The 25,606-nt window shown below is 35.0% G+C and overlaps 1 protein-coding gene and 2 long non-coding RNA genes across 10 annotated transcripts in view; 1 reads left to right on the top strand and 2 right to left on the bottom strand.

Moving 5' to 3' along the window:
• LOC132699911 (insulin receptor substrate 2-B) overlaps nt 1-22,560 on the bottom strand; it is a 121,982-nt gene extending 99,422 nt beyond the window's left edge. For 2 of the 8 annotated variants that reach the window (XM_060666900.1, XM_060666904.1), the window contains exon 1: nt 21,731-22,555. In XM_060666900.1, coding sequence (XP_060522883.1) covers nt 21,731-22,130 — 400 coding nt within the window. In that variant the 5' untranslated portion in view covers nt 22,131-22,555. Of the gene's footprint in view, nt 1-21,730 lie in introns of all 8 variants that reach the window. The other 6 variants (XM_060666897.1, XM_060666898.1, XM_060666896.1 and 3 more) reach the window with 6 other exon arrangements.
• Nucleotides 3,119-6,369, bottom strand: LOC132699921 (uncharacterized). The gene is made up of 5 exons (XR_009618569.1): nt 6,121-6,369; nt 5,866-6,067; nt 5,399-5,536; nt 5,165-5,340; nt 3,119-3,275 (listed from the first exon to the last, which is right to left on the bottom strand). It is a non-coding gene; the product is annotated as an uncharacterized LOC132699921 (long non-coding RNA).
• On the top strand, nt 13,461-16,711 carry LOC132699920 (uncharacterized). Its single transcript, XR_009618568.1, has 5 exons — nt 13,461-13,709; nt 13,763-13,964; nt 14,294-14,431; nt 14,490-14,665; nt 16,555-16,711. It is a non-coding gene; the product is annotated as an uncharacterized LOC132699920 (long non-coding RNA).
• Nucleotides 22,561-25,606: the final 3,046 nt, after the last annotated feature.

Genomic DNA, 25,606 nt, shown 5'->3' with positions numbered 1-25,606 from the left:
TTTCAGCTCGGCTTTCAGACATTAACTACTTTCAACTCCCTTTTTACAGTTTTAATTTTGTATTTATAAAATGTTAAGAACACGTTTTTGAATAAAAACTGAATAGCAGCGTTAAATGATTCACAAATAAACAACGGTTAAGGTTAACTTGTCAACGTCAATGGTTAAGAATCGTTACAAGCAAAATGTACTGCTATGGCAAGAAATAAAAAATATATGGTTCTGCTCATGCTGACAGTGCGTTTCTCCTTGGAATCTTATCATTAAGAAGAGGAAATTTCGACAGCTCTGGTAGGTGCATTATCCTTAAAAACTTTGAAGAGAAAAACATCACTGTAGGTATCAATATCAAACAGAAATATATTTCCGAGGGAATCCTTGCTAAATTTCCGGCCCATCCATAGTGATAATTTGCAATATTAAAAAACTAAACACTATGTCAGAACTCTACTTAAGCACTTTTTTTAATGCATAATAATCGAACTAATGTGTGTATTGCAAGCACAGATAAATCATCATAACGAGCATAAAACAGAGACGTTTTGTTCATTGGACCACCTGATAGGACCACACGCGGATCAACCTTCCTAGACTTCCGACTTTTCGGTTAATTATAGCATGCTAATTAGGCGATACACTTCGAGTGCAGTCCGATAATTGCATATAATTAACACTTACGTAAAATGTTGCCCACAGTTAAATTCCTCACGTTCTCGTCCGTCCGCTAAAGATTTTAATTGTTTATTACGACCAGTTGATTAGGAACGGTTAAGCGAAGGCGCTTACGACATCACCGCGTGATATGGAAAAAGTGGATTCGAAAAAAGAATAGGTATTGTTGTATTGGGAATGGGTAGGTTCCAAAAAAAATTAAAAAACGGTTACGCATGTCTTAAGCAACACCATGGAAAGCAAATCGCAATGAACGAAAGAAAATAAATTTTGCGATCAAAAATGTCGCCGTTATTTGTTAGATAAACAAACACTTATTCAGAGATTCTTGCTATAATTTCTTTTTTAAATCCCCTAATTAATCTCAAATTTTAATTACTTACTTTTATCTCTTTCGATAAAATTTCGAATTGCAGAAATTTGCAAACTTTATTTCCTCGACTACACAGGTCTACAGTAATTTTGATGTTTGAAAACTGTTTGCTTATTTGCATATCTTTGGAGGCCCTTTTTCCAAAAAACGGCATTTTTTTTATTGAGCTCTATATCTTAAAAATGTTATTTTATGAATATACCTTTGACATGAATATGTTTGTTCCACATTAGGCATGATTTTTAAATGAATTGATTTTTATGAAATTAAATGTGATTTGACAAGACTGGAAAATATTAGATTGCACCGCAAAGCAACATAGTTGACGCAGAAGCGTCAATACAGCGTTGTAACCTGCTTATGCGCAGTCTGGTTGTATTGGTCGTATGTCGGTTGTATATGGAAAGAACACATTGGTGTGAACAATCCAAATAACTTTTGTTATATCTGTGGTAGTTATATCGTAGTAAAGGAAAGCCAAACTATAACTTCTTTTCTGAAAAATGTATACCGCTCTTATTGGGTGTAAAAATTGACGATCAAGACAAGTCCTGGGCTCCTCATACTATTTGCTCCGTTTGCGCCGAAGCATTAAGAAACTTGCAAAAAGGTAGGAAGAAATGTTTAAGCTTTGGTGTTCCTATGGTATGGCGGAATCACAGTGGTGATTGTTACTTTTGTTCGTGTAATGTTCAAAGATTCAAACAGTAAAAATAAGAAACAAATTGTGTTTCATTGCACAATAGTAACGAACTGGCCTAGGTTCCCGTTGCACATTCGGTACATTTAAAATGAATTTTGGACTTCTTTGTGGTGCCTTGCGGTGACCCTAAAGTGCTGTGCACGCTCCTAGGACAACAGGAGGTTTATACAAAATGTCCATGCTTTATTTGTGTGTAGACATAAATAGGTAGGACTCAAATAGAATGGTCACCTAAAACAAGCCTTACAGCTGGTAACCAAAAAGGAATTAGGAGATAGCTTAGTTGACCCCAAAAAAGTTTTACTGCCTCCTCTTCCTATCAAACTTGGCTTGTTGAGGCAGGTTGTTAAAGCCCTAGACAAAAACGAACAGTGCCTCAAATATTTGTGCCAGAAATTTCCGGCCATATCTGATGCCCATATAAAAGAAGGTATTTTTGTTGGGCCGCAGATAAGAACATTATGCAAAGACAAGGATTTTCAAAACACAATGACCAATGTGGAGAAAATCGCCAGGGTTTCATTTAAAGAACTAATTGATAAGCTTCTTGGGAACTCTCAGGACGAAAACTACGAAAGTATTTTTCAAAACATGTTACAACACTTTCATCGTCTAGCTTGTAATATGACTTTGAAAGGGCGTTTCCTGTTTTCACACTTGAACTATTTTCCTGAAATAAAAAAAAAAACATCTGTCAAAAAGTTTAACTTTGTAGACTTGTGTTATCAAATAAAGAAGGATGGGGAAGCTCTGCGGTATTAGTGCTTATTATTTTACTTAATCTGTGCGTTGTGCACAGACAGGAGTGTAATAATACAATAACTTTTACTAAGGTATTCTCAGGGGAATATCCTTTCCACTTCCCCAGGTTTCACAATTTCCTGAAAATCTATCTAAGTCGACACCTTGATTGAAATGACTTATTACACAAATTATTATATATATAATAGTGAATCTGAACCCCACACTGATGCCGAATCGACATTTTGTTTCAAGGCGGATTAAAGAAGAGTAGTGAATAAGTACAATATAGGCTTCCCCCACTCCTCTCCCTTTTGTGGGCGTGTCCTCCTTCCCCACGACTCTCTAGCTCCTCCGCCTTTACCCATAATCCCTTGAAACTGGCCCCCATTGGATAAGCAACCAGAAATGCGGTTTAATCAATCTCCCCACCTCTAGTTTGCGATGGCGGCGAAGCCAATCAGAGCCCAGATATTTTCCCACCCCTAAGAAAAGCAATGGCGTCAATGAGACTTGATCATATTGTTCGCGTGACCATCTGCACCCTCTAGCGGTTCGAATGTAAACTAGTGTACCCTCTTGGAATAAGATTTTCTTTAATAAGGTAACCCCACCTAGTGAATATTGACCAAAACATTTATTTTAAAAACATATAGTTCTGCGAATGTGTACCCACGCGGGTACAAACTGTACTTTTATTGCGCACAAAGGACAGGGGAAATAAAGACGAAAAGTGTTGGATTTCTTTTCTCGGAACTGGAAGCTGGCAGGCACCACCAATAATATCTGCAAAACAAAAAGCTGGTTAAAATTTTCATTAATAAAGTAGGATATTAGAAACCATATACCTTTTTAATTTACTAAGCAATCTACCGTGCGTTAACTTCATACATATTTCCGCATGCTTCTGTTTTAAGGTATCGTGAAATATTTGACTATTTATCTGGGAAAAGTTCATATGTCGAAAATATTATGTGTATGTGGCCGTGGTAGGCTTTCTTTACTATTATAATTTTATTTATATTATTTAATATTTACAAAATTAATTTGTCTATCTTATTGATGATTTTGATTTTCTTTGCTATTTTTATTATTTGTTTTTATTATTTAATATTTTCAAAATTAATTTAATTTATCTATCTTATTGATGATTTTAAGATATCGCAGTCAACTTTACTATTTCATCAATTTCTTTTATTTATTGCTGATCTTTGAGGATAGTGTACATACTTTTTTTCGTAACTTATCTGTATCTACCCTTTAATTTCCTATCAAGCCATAAAGCAAACTCGAAAGGCATCTTAACTAAAAAGTCATATACTTTAAAGCTGCTGCGACTACTACATGAAAGTGTGTTTCTATGCAATCTCAACAATAATGAAATCTGGACGCTTATATTAAATACTGTAATACTCTTCTCTGCTAACGCTCTAGGAGACGCTATTTGAACCCTGTTCAAAGAAAAACTTCTACAGCCCAAATAACCCCTCTGAACCACACTTAAGCGCATCACTCTTTCACTGTCTTGCAGCCTTCAGATTAATATTCCGTACTAACTACGTATGCCATACACGAAACGTTCTCTTTTCTAATTTTTTTCTATGCGCTACATTAACGAACAGGATCTAAACTTTTCTGTCTGTGTATTTTGTTAGCCACCTTAAAAAAATTTAAAAAAAGGTATGCGAACCTAGAGGATATTTTCCATATTTTTCACAAATGGTGACAACAATTAATGCAAGTATTATTTTTAATAATAATCCATCTTTCGCTATGACACGAAAACATCGACTTTTTAATTCTAACTTTTCTCATAGAGCTTCCCTTTAGTCTCTATCTGTTCTTTAACTAAATCCCCACCTTTTTGAAAAACCAACCTCTAAAAATAGTTAATTTTCTCTAATTTAAATTTGTACGTTTTCCGCAATATGTGTGAATATTTTCGCTAGAGCATTTAGTTACTTAGTACATGTCCTAATCAATATTTTAAAAATATAATTCTAATGATACGTGTTTACGATTTGAAGATAACGAAACATTCCCCAGTTTCATAAATGAGAGCTCACTGCCAAACTACCAAACATCACAGTACAAACTACCGTACTACGCCCCCCTGGACAAAATCAGGTCAGTCAGCGTCATTAATTCTACCTGCGTTAACGAATAGCGTATTGTTAATTATGGTTTAATACGCAGAAAATTTAAGTAACAAATAATTGCAATGAAACTCACTAACATCATAAATTATTAAAAAAAAAATTAGAACAGTTGGAATTTACTGGAGTAACCAATTTGGCACTAAAAATGGAAATTTTCGATACTCTACTAGGTGCCTACAATAAATTTTACTATTATTTTTTAATGCAGAGACACAACGATTTTGTAGTTTTGAATTTGATCAGGGGTATATGACCATAGTTTACGCCGACTCTAAAAGGCATGCAGTCTATTGTTTTTGAACGCCCAATTTTGTGTATTATGTTCAAAACAGAGACTCTCTGGGCTTACGACTACAGCTACCAGCTACTACTTTCAATAATATTAACACAAAAAAAGTAGTAGGTAGTAGGGCATTTCTATAATACGTGCAAAGTTTATGTGAAACTGACTGGAAGACAGAGTAATGCACCAATATGTTACTAAACATATTTCGATAGAATTCCGTAAGAGCTTACCTCCAAGTTTCCTCATTTAGTCAGTCAAAGCATCAAATGGGAAATTCCAATCCAACATATGTAGTGGTGGAAATATATCAATCGCCTACGTTACCGATGGTACCCGACTGAAGCTTCTGCGTCTTCTTTACCCCACATGCCTACTTAAAAAGATACTGGTCTAAGTCTCAATATTCCTGTTAAAAAAAAAGAGAGGTTCTATATTGCCATAAATATGTGTTTTCAAAATTTTACCTGAATGGTTCGTGATTCCTTATATATGCAGTGTTGGCAGCAATGTGGCGACGACTACGCTGAAACTTTCCATATCTCGTGTCCCCATGACTGGTCTGTTTCATATATCAAACCTCACCTCGCACGGGTTTGAACCTCCTTTTAAAAAAAAAAACAGGCAAGACTTATACTTATATCAAAGTAATACGAGGAACTTATATTTTATGCCAAAACTTATTTCATCACCTCCAAAGGGGAGTAGGGGTTTCTAAAGTATGGTAGGTACATCTCTTTCATTTTTTAATTAAAAAAGTGACACAATTACCCGACGTAACTCGATCCGGATCGTTAACGCGTCTCAAGATGGGGGTTTAGAGATGCTGAGGTCATTAAATTGATTCACTATTACCAGTACACACTGAAACCCCTTATTTCCAAAATAAAAAAATTGTTAACTGTTAACACAACAAAAAAAACTATTTTCTCACCAATTATATTTCTGGGTCGTTTTCAGAATTTGTCCAACGTAGAATCCCAAGAGGATAGGGCCGCAATTTCGAAAAATGTTCATGTCTCCCCACTATGCATTTGTACAAGAAGCAGGGCCGGATTAACAGCAATTATATTCTTGTCAGTCAACATACAGCCGCCGATTGAATTCTCGGATTCTGCTTTACTAGTTGCCATGGTCTGTCAAATATGTTACTTAAAAATTGTATATTTTTTTTTTACAAATAATATACCTTTCCTAAAATAATTCCGCCTTTGTCAAGTGGGACACGGGCACGTCTGTCCGCTTTGAAAAGCGCAGGCGTATGTATCTTCCAAAATGATCCAAGCAGGCCCGGATTGCCAGCAAATACACAACTCCCCGATTCAATTCTGAGATGTTGCTTCACGAGTTACCATGATCTGTCAAATATTTTAATTAAAAAAAAATCTATTATTTAGCAACAATATACCTTTTTAAAATAATTTCGTCTTTTTTCAAGTTCAACAGGACACGTGTGTTCGTTTCAGCTGGACAAGGGCACGTCTGTCCGCTTTGAAAAGCGCGGCGTATGTATCTTCCAAAATGATCCAAATTGTTAACCTTTTTTTGATTCCTCGTTCCCCGATTCAATTCTGAGATGTTGCTTCACGAGTTACCATGATCTGTCAAATATTTTAATTAAAAAAAATCTATTATTTAGCAACAATATACCTTTTTAAAAATAATTTCGTCTTTTTTCAAGTTCAACAGGACACGTGTGTTCGTTTCGAAAGGTTTCGTAGTCTGTAGCTCTGTCGAATTCTCCAAAATTCGTTAAACCTTCAGATATTTTCAAAATTTGTCCAACGCAGACTTCCACTCACGCAGTTTCGAAAACTTTCTGGTCTCCCCGCCATGCATTTGTACACGAAGCCGTTCTGGACTATCAGCAAACAGCACATCCGTCATTTTTCTTCTCGGATTCCGCTTGACGAGTTACATCGATCTGTCAAATATTTAATGTAAAACAATCTTATCTATTACTTTTACCCAATATTAAGTACCTATTCAAAATTAGTAGCGCCTTTTCGAGTTCGAAAGGTTTCGTAGCCTATAGCCCTGCCGAAATGGCATTGCATTTGTACACGAAGCAGGGTCGGATTGTAAGCAAACAGCACCCCCGGTCACTTTTCTTCTCGGATTCTGCTTGACGAGTTACATCGATCTGTGGAATATTTAGCGAAAAAAAAAATTATCTATTACTTTTACCAAAAATGAAGTACCTTTTTTCTTTAAAACAGTTCGTCCTTTTCGAGTTTGAAAGGTTTCGTAGCCTATAGCCCTGCCGAAATGTCATTGCATTTGTACACGAAGCAGGGTCGGATTGTCAGCAAACACCACAAGCGTCACTTTTCTTCTCGGTTTCTGCTTGACGAATTACATTGATCGGTCAAATATTTAATATAAAAAATATCTATTTTACCAAAAATACGTACTCTTCTAAGATAAATTAGCTCTTTTCGAGTTTAAGAGGGCACGTATGTCAACTGTAGGATGTTTTATTTTTATATTTTCCAGTGTCTATAAATTAATAAACAACAGAAGCTTCCGAATACAAAAATTTCAACATGAGTTTTTTTTTCTTGAAACTTAAAAGTTCTAACCCCTAAAACCATATTTTTAATACGCTGGCGGACGTATAACAATCCCCAAAAATTACCATATTTAAATTGTTACTATTGACATATTTCTATTCCGAACTGAACTCAATACATGCAAAAAAAAAACTAGCGAATGTTATTTATTATCTCCGATGGGTGGATGATTGAGAAACGTTTAAATAAATCTACCTTTCTGTCTCTGTTTTTCTATATAGGTCACTCATTCTCTCTATCTGTTACTTTCCACAATCCGAATTTACACTAGGCCCCCCAAAAATCTTGTAAAATTTTATCTGCTTAACTTCTTCGCGTTGTTCATATGGCTGAATTTTTTGGGAGATATATCGTGCGTTATTTGTATTAAAATTCTGTTTCCTTTTTACCTACTTCAAAAACGTAAGCGAGCATTTTTGGTTGTTTTATTAAACAAAAATTGATACTAAACAAGATCCGTCTCTCCGACCTCAGCCTCCTTTGATCACTCCCCAATTTTTTTTAATTAAGTATAGAAACCTCGTCGAACATATACATAATACTAGGTCAAAATGTTACGCGGTTACTCATTAAAGTCGCAATTCCGAAAGCTTCTTACCTATCTTTTTCCAGTCTTTTTTTGTTTTATTTATCCGTATATGAAACACACATTGAACACAAAACTTAAACTCGTTGGCGATATTGCATTAAGCAACAAACGCGTATAACAGAAACGAACCCTTAACACAAACGCTTCTTTAAACTTCGACTGACACGTGAAACAACCCGCATTCCTACGAAAGGCAGGTAAACCAAGCAGGTCAAATTTTAAGCTACCCTCCAGTGTCGTCATAGGTTGGGGCATAGTAAATAGCGAATACAACAAAGCGGTAATTTATAATAATTTAATGTGCATTTTATTTAACTTAAGTTGTTTTGTAGAAAATGAGATATTTCTACAATTAATCAATATACTACGAGTACTTTTCCGCTTAATTACTATTTTTGAGAAACAAAAGGAAACGTTAGATTCCATTCAAACTTTTTCGGTTTTCATGATATCTCGCGTTTATTTAGAAGCTAATGGCCTGTGGCCTTAACCAGACGTTTCCAAAGCCTGGTTTGATATTATGTATATAAATCTTAACAAACACGAAAAATGGAGTTATATTGCCACCGAAAATCTGAATTTATGTTTAAAAATGTAACTTCCCGTATTTAAACTATTGCCTCCATTGGCGCCTATATTTTATAGTTTTTTTTTGTATCCTATTTTTTTTGTTTTGCTTGCAAATGTGTGTCCATTTTTCGGGTACTGAATTTTTTTTTCTCAAATTATTACATATTACTCAAAACGGAGTTAAAAAGAGACGAGGAGAAAAGGGAAGAACCCTTATTTCTCCGACACTGACCTCCGATGTTTATAAAAATTGACGCCTTGACACCCTCCCCGTGAATATTTTACAAAGGATTTTTAAAATTTAACTTCCAAATAACGCATACTCTCGCCTAGTGTCACAGTTTTGGGCCCCATTTTGCTATGGTTAGACAGGTTTATTCTTGTACATTGTCGGGACAAAAGAAGCATCTCCTTCATCCAAATTGACTTTTTCATACCTAATACAACAGCTGCCGGGCATCATCTCGCCTTAATTGTTTCTATTGAATTAATTTTAGTTACAAAAAATTAGATGATCGTCAAAATTGGCATAAAAAGATAATCAAGATTTAATTAAAACAAGAATATGCACAAAAGAAAAGAGATAAACTCCGACACGGGAAACAAGGAAATATCGCTGAAACGGCAACTGATCTAGCGCGCGCCTTTTTTAAAAATAATAATTTTTCAAAAGAATTCTAGGCTAAGCTAAATACCTGGTGCAACAAAATATTGAAGGATCTTCATGATCCTACCTGTGAGCGAGTAGAAAATTATTTGCAAAGAGGATAAAGGTATATCTTAATATAAATAGTTTCACTATTGATAATATGTCCCCTTTTAAAATGGCGCATTATTTGATACGTACTTTTTTTTCTTGTCAGAGCTTGTCTAAAACAAAAGCTTGATGGATGGAGGTTCTCCGTCAGGTTTTTTTCCTGTCGAAACAAGTTTGTGCGGCGTTCGCTTTGGATCTGGGGAATGGGTGGGGTTATACATATATAAGCTATAAGAAATTTTAATTTTTTATTCAGTTTCCACTCATACAATTTCGTGATAAGTGCAGAGTGAGAAAAATGTCCGAAGTCGAAAATTATCCAACGCAAGCATTGGATTCGTGGGGAAGATTTGTGGTCAATGCGGAAATAATCCGCGAACAAAAATACATAACTTTACCAGTCGGACCTGCTAACAATAACAGTGGAAGCTGTTGTATTAATTCTGTGAAGTCTATCTCGTCGAACGAAATGCTTCTTTTCTCCGACAAAACGTAGGGGAGAAAGCTCACTTTCACTGCCGGAGCGAAGATTCTTGCTGGGCTAAGACCTGAGGTAATTTCTAGTCCGAATTCCGGCAGCGTAATTGCTACCTCGTAAATGTATTTTTGTTCGCGGATTATTTCCGCATTGACCACAAATCTTCCCCACGAATCCAATGCTTGCGTTGGATAATTTTCGACTTCGGACATTTTTCTCACTCTGCACTTATCACGAAATTGTATGAGTGGAAACTGAATAAAAAATTAAAATTTCTTATAGCTTATATATGTATAACCCCACCCATTCCCCAGATCCAAAGCGAACGCCGCACAAACTTGTTTCGACAGGAAAAAAACCTGACGGAGAACCTCCATCCATCAAGCTTTTGTTTTAGACAAGCTCTGACAAGAAAAAAAAGTACGTATCAAATAATGCGCCATTTTAAAAGGGGACATATTATCAATAGTGAAACTATTTATATTAAGATATACCTTTATCCTCTTTGCAAATAATTTTCTACTCGCTCACAGGTAGGATCATGAAGATCCTTCAATATTTTGTTGCACCAGGTATTTAGCTTAGCCTAGAATTCTTTTGAAAAATTATTATTTTTAAAAAAGGCGCGCGCTAGATCAGTTGCCGTTTCAGCGATATTTCCTTGTTTCCCGTGTCGGAGTTTATCTCTTTTCTTTTGTGCATATTCTTGTTTTAATTAAATCTTGATTATCTTTTTATGCCAATTTTGACGATCATCTAATTTTTTGTAACTAAAATTAATTCAATAGAAACAATTAAGGCGAGATGATGCCCGGCAGCTGTTGTATTAGGTATGAAAAAGTCAATTTGGATGAAGGAGATGCTTCTTTTGTCCCGACAATGTACAAGAATAAACCTGTCTAACCATAGCAAAATGGGGCCCAAAACTGTGACACTAGGCGAGAGTATGCGTTATTTGGAAGTTAAATTTTAAAAATCCTTTGTAAAATATTCACGGGGAGGGTGTCAAGGCGTCAATTTTTATAAACATCGGAGGTCAGTGTCGGAGAAATAAGGGTTCTTCCCTTTTCTCCTCGTCTCTTTTTAACTCCGTTTTGAGTAATATGTAATAATTTGAGAAAAAAAAATTCAGTACCCGAAAAATGGACACACATTTGCAAGCAAAACAAAAAAAAATAGGATACAAAAAAAAACTATAAAATATAGGCGCCAATGGAGGCAATAGTTTAAATACGGGAAGTTACATTTTTAAACATAAATTCAGATTTTCGGTGGCAATATAACTCCATTTTTCGTGTTTGTTAAGATTTATATACATAATATCAAACCAGGCTTTGGAAACGTCTGGTTAAGGCCACAGGCCATTAGCTTCTAAATAAACGCGAGATATCATGAAAACCGAAAAAGTTTGAATGGAATCTAACGTTTCCTTTTGTTTCTCAAAAATAGTAATTAAGCGGAAAAGTACTCGTAGTATATTGATTAATTGTAGAAATATCTCATTTTCTACAAAACAACTTAAGTTAAATAAAATGCACATTAAATTATTATAAATTACCGCTTTGTTGTATTCGCTATTTACTATGCCCCAACCTATGACGACACTGGAGGGTAGCTTAAAATTTGACCTGCTTGGTTTACCTGCCTTTCGTAGGAATGCGGGTTGTTTCACGTGTCAGTCGAAGTTTAAAGAAGCGTTTGTGTTAAGGGTTCGTTTCTGTTATACGCGTTTGTTGCTTAATGCAATATCGCCAACGAGTTTAAGTTTTGTGTTCAATGTGTGTTTCATATACGGATAAATAAAACAAAAAAAGACTGGAAAAAGATAGGTAAGAAGCTTTCGGAATTGCGACTTTAATGAGTAACCGCGTAACATTTTGACCTAGTATTATGTATATGTTCGACGAGGTTTCTATACTTAATTAAAAAAAATTGGGGAGTGATCAAAGGAGGCTGAGGTCGGAGAGACGGATCTTATTTAGTATCAATTTTTGTTTAATAAAACAACCAAAAATGCTCGCTTACGTTTTTGAAGTAGGTAAAAAGGAAACAGAATTTTAATACAAATAACGCACGATATATCTCCCAAAAAATTCAGCCATATGAACAACGCGAAGAAGTTAAGCAGATAAAATTTTACAAGATTTTTGGGGGGCCTAGTGTAAATTCGGATTGTGGAAAGTAACAGATAGAGAGAATGAGTGACCTATATAGAAAAACAGAGACAGAAAGGTAGATTTATTTAAACGTTTCTCAATCATCCACCCATCGGAGATAATAAATAACATTCGCTAGTTTTTTTTTTGCATGTATTGAGTTCAGTTCGGAATAGAAATATGTCAATAGTAACAATTTAAATATGGTAATTTTTGGGGATTGTTATACGTCCGCCAGCGTATTAAAAATATGGTTTTAGGGGTTAGAACTTTTAAGTTTCAAGAAAAAAAAACTCATGTTGAAATTTTTGTATTCGGAAGCTTCTGTTGTTTATTAATTTATAGACACTGGAAAATATAAAAATAAAACATCCTACAGTTGACATACGTGCCCTCTTAAACTCGAAAAGAGCTAATTTATCTTAGAAGAGTACGTATTTTTGGTAAAATAGATATTTTTTATATTAAATATTTGACCGATCAATGTAATTCGTCAAGCAGAAACCGAGAAGAAAAGTGACGCTTGTGGTGTTTGCTGACAATCCGACCCTGCTTCGTGTACAAATGCAATGACATTTCGGCAGGGCTATAGGCTACGAAACCTTTCAAACTCGAAAAGGACGAACTGTTTTAAAGAAAAAAGGTACTTCATTTTTGGTAAAAGTAATAGATAATTTTTTTTTTCGCTAAATATTCCACAGATCGATGTAACTCGTCAAGCAGAATCCGAGAAGAAAAGTGACCGGGGGTGCTGTTTGCTTACAATCCGACCCTGCTTCGTGTACAAATGCAATGCCATTTCGGCAGGGCTATAGGCTACGAAACCTTTCGAACTCGAAAAGGCGCTACTAATTTTGAATAGGTACTTAATATTGGGTAAAAGTAATAGATAAGATTGTTTTACATTAAATATTTGACAGATCGATGTAACTCGTCAAGCGGAATCCGAGAAGAAAAATGACGGATGTGCTGTTTGCTGATAGTCCAGAACGGCTTCGTGTACAAATGCATGGCGGGGAGACCAGAAAGTTTTCGAAACTGCGTGAGTGGAAGTCTGCGTTGGACAAATTTTGAAAATATCTGAAGGTTTAACGAATTTTGGAGAATTCGACAGAGCTACAGACTACGAAACCTTTCGAAACGAACACACGTGTCCTGTTGAACTTGAAAAAAGACGAAATTATTTTTAAAAAGGTATATTGTTGCTAAATAATAGATTTTTTTTAATTAAAATATTTGACAGATCATGGTAACTCGTGAAGCAACATCTCAGAATTGAATCGGGGAACGAGGAATCAAAAAAAGGTTAACAATTTGGATCATTTTGGAAGATACATACGCCGCGCTTTTCAAAGCGGACAGACGTGCCCTTGTCCAGCTGAAACGAACACACGTGTCCTGTTGAACTTGAAAAAAGACGAAATTATTTTAAAAAGGTATATTGTTGCTAAATAATAGATTTTTTTTTAATTAAAATATTTGACAGATCATGGTAACTCGTGAAGCAACATCTCAGAATTGAATCGGGGAGTTGTGTATTTGCTGGCAATCCGGGCCTGCTTGGATCATTTTGGAAGATACATACGCCTGCGCTTTTCAAAGCGGACAGACGTGCCCGTGTCCCACTTGACAAAGGCGGAATTATTTTAGGAAAGGTATATTATTTGTAAAAAAAAAATATACAATTTTTAAGTAACATATTTGACAGACCATGGCAACTAGTAAAGCAGAATCCGAGAATTCAATCGGCGGCTGTATGTTGACTGACAAGAATATAATTGCTGTTAATCCGGCCCTGCTTCTTGTACAAATGCATAGTGGGGAGACATGAACATTTTTCGAAATTGCGGCCCTATCCTCTTGGGATTCTACGTTGGACAAATTCTGAAAACGACCCAGAAATATAATTGGTGAGAAAATAGTTTTTTTTGTTGTGTTAACAGTTAACAATTTTTTTATTTTGGAAATAAGGGGTTTCAGTGTGTACTGGTAATAGTGAATCAATTTAATGACCTCAGCATCTCTAAACCCCCATCTTGAGACGCGTTAACGATCCGGATCGAGTTACGTCGGGTAATTGTGTCACTTTTTTAATTAAAAAATGAAAGAGATGTACCTACCATACTTTAGAAACCCCTACTCCCCTTTGGAGGTGATGAAATAAGTTTTGGCATAAAATATAAGTTCCTCGTATTACTTTGATATAAGTATAAGTCTTGCCTGTTTTTTTTTTTAAAAGGAGGTTCAAACCCGTGCGAGGTGAGGTTTGATATATGAAACAGACCAGTCATGGGGACACGAGATATGGAAAGTTTCAGCGTAGTCGTCGCCACATTGCTGCCAACACTGCATATATAAGGAATCACGAACCATTCAGGTAAAATTTTGAAAACACATATTTATGGCAATATAGAACCTCTCTTTTTTTTTAACAGGAATATTGAGACTTAGACCAGTATCTTTTTAAGTAGGCATGTGGGGTAAAGAAGACGCAGAAGCTTCAGTCGGGTACCATCGGTAACGTAGGCGATTGATATATTTCCACCACTACATATGTTGGATTGGAATTTCCCATTTGATGCTTTGACTGACTAAATGAGGAAACTTGGAGGTAAGCTCTTACGGAATTCTATCGAAATATGTTTAGTAACATATTGGTGCATTACTCTGTCTTCCAGTCAGTTTCACATAAACTTTGCACGTATTATAGAAATGCCCTACTACCTACTACTTTTTTTGTGTTAATATTATTGAAAGTAGTAGCTGGTAGCTGTAGTCGTAAGCCCAGAGAGTCTCTGTTTTGAACATAATACACAAAATTGGGCGTTCAAAAACAATAGACTGCATGCCTTTTAGAGTCGGCGTAAACTATGGTCATATACCCCTGATCAAATTCAAAACTACAAAATCGTTGTGTCTCTGCATTAAAAAATAATAGTAAAATTTATTGTAGGCACCTAGTAGAGTATCGAAAATTTCCATTTTTAGTGCCAAATTGGTTACTCCAGTAAATTCCAACTGTTCTAATTTTTTTTTTAATAATTTATGATGTTAGTGAGTTTCATTGCAATTATTTGTTACTTAAATTTTCTGCGTATTAAACCATAATTAACAATACGCTATTCGTTAACGCAGGTAGAATTAATGACGCTGACTGACCTGATTTTGTCCAGGGGGGCGTAGTACGGTAGTTTGTACTGTGATGTTTGGTAGTTTGGCAGTGAGCTCTCATTTATGAAACTGGGGAATGTTTCGTTATCTTCAAATCGTAAACACGTATCATTAGAATTATATTTTTAAAATATTGATTAGGACATGTACTAAGTAACTAAATGCTCTAGCGAAAATATTCACACATATTGCGGAAAACGTACAAATTTAAATTAGAGAAAATTAACTATTTTTAGAGGTTGGTTTTTCAAAAAGGTGGGGATTTAGTTAAAGAACAGATAGAGACTAAAGGGAAGCTCTATGAGAAAAGTTAGAATTAAAAAGTCGATGTTTTCGTGTCATAGCGAAAGATGGATTATTATTAAAAATAATACTTGCATTAATTGTTGTCACCATTTGTGAAAAATATGGAAAATATCCTCTAGGTTCGCATACCTTTTTTTAAATTTTTTTAAGGTGGCTAACAAAATACACAGACAGAAAAGTTTAGATCCTGTTCGTTAATGTAGCGCATAGAAAAAAATTAGAAAAGAGAACGTTTCGTGTATGGCATACGTAGTTAGTACGGAATATTAATCTGAAGGCTGCAAGACAGTGAAAGAGTGATGCGCTTAAGTGTGGTTCAGAGGGGTTATTTGGGCTGTAGAAGTTTTTCTTTGAACAGGGTTCAAATAGCGTCTCCTAGAGCGTTAGCAGAGAAGAGTATTACAGTATTTAATATAAGCGTCCAGATTTCATTATTGTTGAGATTGCATAGAAACACACTTTCATGTAGTAGTCGCAGCAGCTTTAAAGTATATGACTTTTTAGTTAAGATGCCTTTCGAGTTTGCTTTATGGCTTGATAGGAAATTAAAGGGTAGATACAGATAAGTTACGAAAAAAAGTATGTACACTATCCTCAAAGATCAGCAATAAATAAAAGAAATTGATGAAATAGTAAAGTTGACTGCGATATCTTAAAATCATCAATAAGATAGATAAATTAAATTAATTTTGAAAATATTAAATAATAAAAACAAATAATAAAAATAGCAAAGAAAATCAAAATCATCAATAAGATAGACAAATTAATTTTGTAAATATTAAATAATATAAATAAAATTATAATAGTAAAGAAAGCCTACCACGGCCACATACACATAATATTTTCGACATATGAACTTTTCCCAGATAAATAGTCAAATATTTCACGATACCTTAAAACAGAAGCATGCGGAAATATGTATGAAGTTAACGCACGGTAGATTGCTTAGTAAATTAAAAAGGTATATGGTTTCTAATATCCTACTTTATTAATGAAAATTTTAACCAGCTTTTTGTTTTGCAGATATTATTGGTGGTGCCTGCCAGCTTCCAGTTCCGAGAAAAGAAATCCAACACTTTTCGTCTTTATTTCCCCTGTCCTTTGTGCGCAATAAAAGTACAGTTTGTACCCGCGTGGGTACACATTCGCAGAACTATATGTTTTTAAAATAAATGTTTTGGTCAATATTCACTAGGTGGGGTTACCTTATTAAAGAAAATCTTATTCCAAGAGGGTACACTAGTTTACATTCGAACCGCTAGAGGGTGCAGATGGTCACGCGAACAATATGATCAAGTCTCATTGACGCCATTGCTTTTCTTAGGGGTGGGAAAATATCTGGGCTCTGATTGGCTTCGCCGCCATCGCAAACTAGAGGTGGGGAGATTGATTAAACCGCATTTCTGGTTGCTTATCCAATGGGGGCCAGTTTCAAGGGATTATGGGTAAAGGCGGAGGAGCTAGAGAGTCGTGGGGAAGGAGGACACGCCCACAAAAGGGAGAGGAGTGGGGGAAGCCTATATTGTACTTATTCACTACTAAGAAGATCGAATTTCATAACAATTTAACGTAAAAGGAATGCAGTTCAATCTAGGAAGTTGGAAGTTGATAGATGTGATAAAGAAAATAACGTTCAAACGTTCAACTGAACTAATGAAACTGTGTCTTGTTGAATAATTTGTCAAACTTCTTATTATATCCAATTTTGAAAATAGCGAATTAATTTCGAGTGGTTCGTGGTTTTGCTAAAACTAAGATCCTTTTACGGTGTTGAAAAAAGAAGGAGTTGCACACATGGGTCACTTATTGTTTGTAATTTGGATTGACTAAACTAATGGCCAACCAACGATGTTTAAATTTGTTGCTGAGTAGTGGATTAGACCATTTGTTACAGTTTCCATTTATCTGAGCAATGTTTGTACCTTGTTAATGAATCGAGAGTAAACTAATGGTGGATATATTTTGTTTCAACACTCCCCGTGAAAAAATAATTTAATTTTTTATAATAATAACTTTTTTATATTTATGTCCTTATGAAACGTGGGGTTGCACTTGGCATATATTACCATTATTTCATCAAACTGAAACGTCTAGTATCACGATGAGCATTTCATACGAAATTTTTGAAGCAATTTGGTCGGAATACCAGGCGGTAGTGTTTTGCCATTTGTATCTTGACCACGAGATAAATAAATTAAATTTGTCTTACAAGATCCGTGTTGGCTGCATTACCATTCGATGTACGGAACTCGATGCAAAGCTGAAGCCAAAAAAAAAGAACCAAAAAAAAAAAACTTCAAATGTCCGTTTCACAACAGGAGCGGCTGCTGTTCACGATAACGTATTTTATATTTTGTTCGCGAATTATCATATCATTTTATCAAACTTACTTGCCGCCGCGCAAACAAAACAAAGTTGTTTGCGTCCTCGCGATCTTTACGAAAGGGAAAAAATGTTTTTAAAAACACTTACTTTGTTTTTCTCGAGCCCGACGGCGTGAATATTTTATTTTATTCGACGGCGTTGGAAAATTATAAGCAGGGGCAAAATAATGCAACACTTATTCGGGTTTTAACCCGACTTTTTGCTTTTGTTGGAACCGGCGGAGAGACAAATAATCAGCGTTAGGGAGGGGAGGAGGCCAATAAGGTTTACCGCAATTTTTAGTCGCTCGGTCTGCTATATACAGTGTGGTGTCAGAAGTTTGGGAAGAAGGATGTCCTTTTGGCTTAGCTTTATAACAAAAAGTAGGATATGGTACCTTGGCAATAAATTTCGGCAAGGATCTTTACTTTCAGCGTTATGAAAAAATGAACTCTACGTTTACGTAACTCGATTCAATCAAATGAAAATAAAAAATCGATTCGTGGCTAAACGATAACACCTATCGTCTTAAAACAAGAGTAACAATTTTTGAGGATATAATAAATCAAATAGAGGGAAAATAAAAGTGTTCTAGGTAAAGTGTCATCTGAAACAATTTTATTCTGTAACGATGACTTTTAGTAAATCAAGACTGTGTGTAAAATACCAGCTTATATTATTTTACCAGGTTGAATCTTTTATGCAAGCTTCCGAACTCAATTTCTGAACACCCTGTATATGAGAAATGTAGGCAAAAGTGCCGTTAGGAAAGCGAGTTTCACATAGGAAAAACAATGCATGCCGATAGACCTTGGAGACCTTATTCATGCTAGGGAACCTAAATAAACTTACACTGATATGGACACCTGGACAAAGTGGAATGGAGAAGAACCCACGAAGGATAAGGATGCACCACGATGGAAAATATCAGATTATAAAACTATATAACTGCTGACAGAACTTGTATATTTGAAGGCGGTATTTCCCTACAAACTAAGATAAAGAGGCGATAGAAAAAGGTGCTAATTAGGCAATATCCCACACCTAATGGAGATTTAAAAGAAAGTAAAAACCGATTATTTGGCTCTACGTAAATCGACATTTCACAAAGGTTATTGGCCGCCGTGATAACAAAAACGTGCAAATCAAAAGTTGCAAATTGTTACAAGTTTGTTTAACGGCAATTTTACTGCATCCATAAACGGATTTTTTACTAGCTGTAAAGATCTAAAAATTACGTTCTGCACCTGTCATAGTAAAACGCGTATACCGTTTCTCAAAGCTTCTAACGCACAACCCACGATAGCCTATTGCGCAGACTAACACGGCGTCGACGGGACAGTCACTGCCGGAATCTTGTGTCCTATGAGATCTGGAAATTTGTGGAAATCCATGAAGATAGTGGCGATATCTGGTGTTATGTGTCTTGGTCTTGGTCTAAAAGCATTCATGAAGATATGTGCAGTTACAAATGGCAACTATCGCCTGGCACAACTTAAACCTTCTAGTCAAGAGAGGAACATCTGCGATTCGATGATAAATAATTTAACGCCCCGGACGAATTCAAGACAGGATTAATTATATACGCATACAAAAGAAACCAAATTTCATTCAGACAGTTTTTACATCGATTTTTACAACCGTGGGTAGGTACATAAAAATACCATAAAAATTCTATCAGTATCAGTGCAAATAACGTCGTCACTTTATTGCCATTTTAACGGGTTGCGAAAGGAATAAAGTCAGTATTTTCGGGACACTGAGCCGGTTAAATTTATGGTCTTACATCAAAATTACGTGGAAAATGAAAGGTGTTTACGATAGATAGAAACAACATTGTCGTTTATTCGTTTACATAAAATTCAATCGAAACGCCCATAGAATTTTACTCGAAATATTCCCGTAGTGTTCCGTATTTTTCCGCATATTGCAAGTAACCATTTCAAAAACTGCAAAATGATTTAAACGATTAAACTCACAAGACATACTAAGCACAAAATAAAAAAGAGCTTTCAGATGTGAAAAAAAAAACAATAAATTAAACTCAGAATTACTGGAACCAAATTATTATGTTTTAAACGATCATTTTTTGGGGTTAAGGCAGAGAAAGAATAAACACTTAATTACGACTGACACGAATTCGGTATTGATTATTCTGGTAGCTATTCATAAGATTCAAATCTCCATGAAATTTTGTATTACATAAATTTTTCGAATATTTTTGACATTTTTCTTTCTTTCTTTTTTTTTTTCTAAACACACGGTATCGTTGGTCGAAATTTTCTCAACAAATTTCTGCAATTGAACCTTCGTTGATTTGAAACAAAATACTTACTTGCACATGACTACCGCTTGTGAAGAAAAGAACTAAATATCACTTTGTGATGGTAGCCAAAAAACGGGCATGAGTTATAAATTAATAAATAAAAATTACATAATAGAATACAAATAAATTACATATATAAATAAAAATATACCTCCAGAATGTCATTAGCATAGTGTAAACAAATTCGAAATTCGAGAGGGGACATATAAGTTTAAATAGAATTCTATCATGAGTGGTAGAAGTTTTATAAAAAGGCTTGGAAAAAAAAATACAAAAAAAGAAATTTTCAATTTTAAATGGTCAGAAATTCCGAAGAAAAAGCTTCGAGTAAAAAATTACCAACATAAAAACAAAAAATATTTTGTGCGGAAATATGTTATTTCCATTTTACAAAGAAATTTTGGAAACTTTAGAATAACGGAAATAAATTACATTAAAATTTATTTTTGCTTTGTATTAAAAAAAAAATTACACATAAAATTTTTTTATTAATTTTGCGGACTATAGAATAACCGATATCAGTTATATTCAAACAAATTTTTGCTTTGTATTTTAAAAGTTTTTCAAGAAATAAAAAAAAATATATTTCCATTTTACAAGGAAATTTTGGAGAACTATTTTAAAAAAGTTCTTCGTAAAATGGAAATGACATTTATGCAGAAAAATTTTTATGTTTCTATTTTCAGAAAAACATTCAGAATTCAGAGCAGGCATCAGTTTTAATGTATTCTATTCTAAAGCCCGGAAAATGGAAATGATACATTTCCGCAAAAGAAATGTTTGTTTCTCTTTTCATAAAGGCCTCTTAAAAGAACAAAGTACAATTCTGTATATGATTTCGGCTAAACGAAAGTTGAGCCAAAGCTTTATGCGCAAAGGCAAAATTTTCCAAAACTTTGTATTTTAGATGAACCACCAAAATCTGAAACATCGTGCGCCGCTGCCTTCAGCGCGGTCCATTAATAAACTTGTTTTTTATTTAAACCATTATCAAATTGTTTATCCTCGAGATACCCACATCTTCGTTAAAAAAAATAAGTCGAAATATCCAGCTATTTTTATCTGTTTTCGCGCCGATTGCGCAAATTCTAACTAAGCGGGATTCAATGCCATATTTCGGCAAGTCCGGAGCCCACTTGAACCAATGAGAATAACTAGTAATCGCAGAATTTTAATACGGCACCTCGAGAGAGCAATAAAATTATTATTTCAAGTCGCTTTTCGGTGTACGGCCGAAGAATGCCGATTCAATCGAGACGGTTTATTAATAACAATGTCGAGAAGTAAATAATGGTGCCACGTGACTGGTTTAGAAACTTGTTTGTGTCGCGTTACGTCGACTGTTTCACTTCGTTTCTATTGTGCTCACAATGGCGATCACAACAAAAGACTTCCGCGAGGAACAACGCACAAGAGTTGTGCGTATAAGCGTACACCTATGCGTTTACTGAAAACGTCGCTTGGCAACGCTGTCGGGACGCGAAAAAACAAAACAGCACATTTTCTTACCGAACTTGGGCTTGAGAATCTGGCCTGGTGGCATTTCTTCGCCGTGTTGTAGCGTAAGCAGATCCTTGAGCCAAGATTGAAGATCTTCTTCAGAGTCCAGCACTATACAAAAACAATCGTCCTTCGTGTAAAGGGCGATGACATGCTTGTGCTTCGTATCCGTACGTTTATTTATGTTAAAACAAGTCTTGAGCGGAATGCTACGTTTCGGCGGCAAACCGCTGCGGAATTTCTTCTCTGAGTCGTAGTATTCGAGACGCGCCAAACAATCGGGAGTTTCGGCACGCAAAACGAAATATTTTTTTCGCGATGTTTTCATCTTTTTGAGCACCGCGGTGCGGAGGATTCCGCCCGAACTAGGCAGGGCTTCGCCCGCCGAACCGCTACTCTTCACCGACATGTCCGTCGTCCGTTTCTTACATTAAATTAACAACGACGACGACAACCACTGTCACCGATCTTATTGAGAACAGTCCGACGCGGAACTCCAAGGGCACTCCGATCCTTCGAATGCGCGATACCCCAAACAATCTCGTTTGATGTCGTCGGCGAAAGGCGAAGATTTAAAAAGGAAACGCCGCCCGAACGAATCCCAAACTATATTAAAAAGGACGCCCGATCGCTTTTAATACAACGCAACCCGCGTTTCATTTAAGAATAAACGGAACAATTATTAACAATTCCACAAAAACAAACGCTCTAAATGTGACACACCACGTTTGGCTTGACTCGACAGCGACTGACTTCGCGCCAATACTAACGTGTATTATTCGTCCCGTTTCATCCATCTTGCTTGTGCCTGCCCAGGTCGGTCATGTGTTATAGACGTCTGGGCCAGAGTCTGTCTGGCATGCGACACTCGGCGCCGTCTTCAAGCTTTTTCCAGCGCAAGCCGGTTGCGAGCTTGCCTTGGGGACGTAAGTCGTTTCACAGCCCGTACCGTTAATGCGTAAAGTTGTAAACAACGAAGGCGCATGTGCCGATTCGTAGTATTCAATAACGAGGAGGAGAAACAGTGGAAATAGAGAGGCATGGTGGTAATATAAATACTTACGTACGTAGGGGAAAAGCAATAATATATCTACAGCGGTTGGGTCTGCCGTACTATTATTCTTTAGGAATCAAAACAAGGTTTGATATTTTTTTATTTGATACCAATGGCGCCCTCGACCCCGCGAATGAAGGAAATATTTTAAACGAAATGAGGTAAAAATAAAAAAAAAGTGTTTTTTGATTAATTTGTATGTCCGAAACTCCCATCGATAGATTAAAATAAGATTTTGCTGCTCTGATATAAAGAACAGACATTGAAAATATTTAAAATTATACGGGGCGCGTTACAAAAGTATGGCGTGAAAAGGTATGCCGGAAACATCTTCACTAGCGATCCAGATTTTTAAAAACTGCCTACAACATTATGATTTATGAAAATTTATATATTGGATAAAACATAAGGCATATTTTTTAATTAAATGCAGCGGCGTACCAATTTTTTTATAAATAACTGAGGTACATCATTTTAAACAAAAAATTCTGTGCATTTTATTAGAAAAAGGGGAAAATTCAAAAACTATTTACACACACTGCCAGAGGCAATCAAATTTAGTAGTATACCAATTTTTAAAATACTTTTTTAGAATTAATTAAAAAAAAAGTATATGTCAAATTTTTCTTTCGAATAATCGAAGCCAACAACTTAAGGTTTAGCTTCTTATATCTAATCTGAATGTGGCCGTGTGTGAGTATACTTGATTTTTTATTCTCGCTTAAGAGTCTGCCTTCTTGGGAGGTGGTCATCTGATTGTTCGGTCTTTTTTCGCAATCTTTTTTTGTATAAAAATATGGCTGGAAAATAAAGACCTCTTTATTTATATCCAGTTTTTTTTTTCTGGAAATCCTAAGAATCGGAAACCAAGTAAGCATAAAAAATAATTTCCTGTCAACTTCTAAAGAGTTTGTCATGTCCAACCTATATACAAGACCTACCTATTTTTCACTATTTATTCATATATTTCTAGTTTTCAACAATGTACCTAACCTAACATTTTGCATTAGATAATAACATGCACATTTTATTTATAATGAGTTCCTTATGCGTTACAGCGTTATTTTTATTGTCATTTAATTTAATTAAAAATAGGCGTTCACTGCTGAATAAATTTATCCTACCTACCGCAACTCTGTTATATCTGTTGTAAACATATGAATCACTGAATGACGTTGCAATGGAAATTGTGCTTAACAAAATTGGAAACTAATTATATACAACCGTATTGCTAGCGAATGTAGGAATACTTTTGCATCGCTCGTTGACAATATCCAGATGTAAATTTTATTACCGAAGTTATTACGTATTTTAGATTTCAGGATGAAAAAGTGTTTAAGATAACGGCAATGTATAATAAAATGAAAGTACTTAAAGCGTTTTTAAGCTCTTTTGACATTTCTGCACTCATTTGCATCACGTACACTTATGCAGATTGAGTACAGTTTCGAGCCATTGTTTTAAATATTATGTAGCTGTCAGTATACCTCAAGGCACAAGCGGATACATAACATATATAGTAAATTAATCAGAAAGGACACGACAAGATAAACTATTAAATATTTGATTGATTCGTTTAATTAAATGATTGCGGTCAATATGCAACTATTGACGGTGTACTCGCGGCATGTATACCAAGACGAAAATTATTTATTATATTCAAGAGAAAAAAAAAACACTCATATCCGTAAACATATATATTTATGCATAACTCGCCTTGACAACAGTAACTTTCAGATTGGTCATGTGAGGGAAGAATATCTTCTCAACCGCAATGTTAATTCTATATATGAGAATATATCACACTTCTGTGCATCTGCAAATCCTCCATGGGTGTAAAACAAATATAATTAATTAGCCGTTAATTTGCATTTGATTGCGAAATTAATAATTTGGTTCTCTTGAGGAAGATACCAAAAACAAAGTCGGTTTTATCTCAAAGTTTGAAAGCGGAAATTCCAACAGCTCTTGATAGACGTTTGATCCCTTTTTTCCTATATTACTTTCAAACAGCTTTTCAGTAGGATCTAACTGTAAAACTTTAACAAATACGTGGATGTCCGCAATAGTTTTGGTAAAACATTCGAACTGGTAGGGTCTCTCACAGTGCAAATTGCAATTTTTAGTTGGTTGCTTTATTATTTTTATTTTTTTCTCTTCAGCATAACATATTCCTATAGGCAAAACAGCAGAAACAGTTTGGTTGCTTTTTTGGTGAAATCAATGAATTGAATTTATATTATCTGCTGATGATGCTAACTTGGTTAACGAAATGAAAACTAGTGTTGCACATTGGATTAGTATATGCAGTTTTTAGCTATATTTTTGTACTACCAATTTTTTTTTTAATTCATATGGTTTTTAAACTTTTTGTGCTATTATAATTTTTTTTAATTTTTTGCTTTTCAAATATATTTTTAAACCTCTTTGGCATTTATAATATTTTTTAAAGTTTATAACATTTTGGCATTAACATTTTATATTTTTATGTTTAAATTTTTTTCGCCAGAGTTTTTGTAAGCAGTGACCCCCATACCGTTTTGACTATTATATGATATGGTTGTATGTAAGCAGAGAAATATGTGAATAAGTTACATATTCACTCAATGGGGTGCAATATTTATATAAAATATGAATATTATCAATTAGCTCACATTTATTTCTTAAAGCTAGTTGAAACCTAATAATTAAACAATTTTAATTTTGCTTCCATTTAATCACCATTAAATGCCTAAATAAGAACATAAACAAAAAAACAAAAACTTAAGAAATTATTGAAGTGTTGTTTAACAATTGGATATACCACAACTACACTTCGTTAAAAAGACTGC

Source organism: Cylas formicarius, unplaced genomic scaffold (genome assembly GCF_029955315.1).
Source record: "Cylas formicarius isolate icCylForm1 unplaced genomic scaffold, icCylForm1.1 PGA_scaffold_3__17_contigs__length_32017465, whole genome shotgun sequence".
NCBI classification, from domain to species: Eukaryota; Metazoa; Arthropoda; class Insecta; order Coleoptera; family Brentidae; genus Cylas; species Cylas formicarius.
This window is presented reverse-complemented; position numbering and strand designations above follow the sequence as displayed.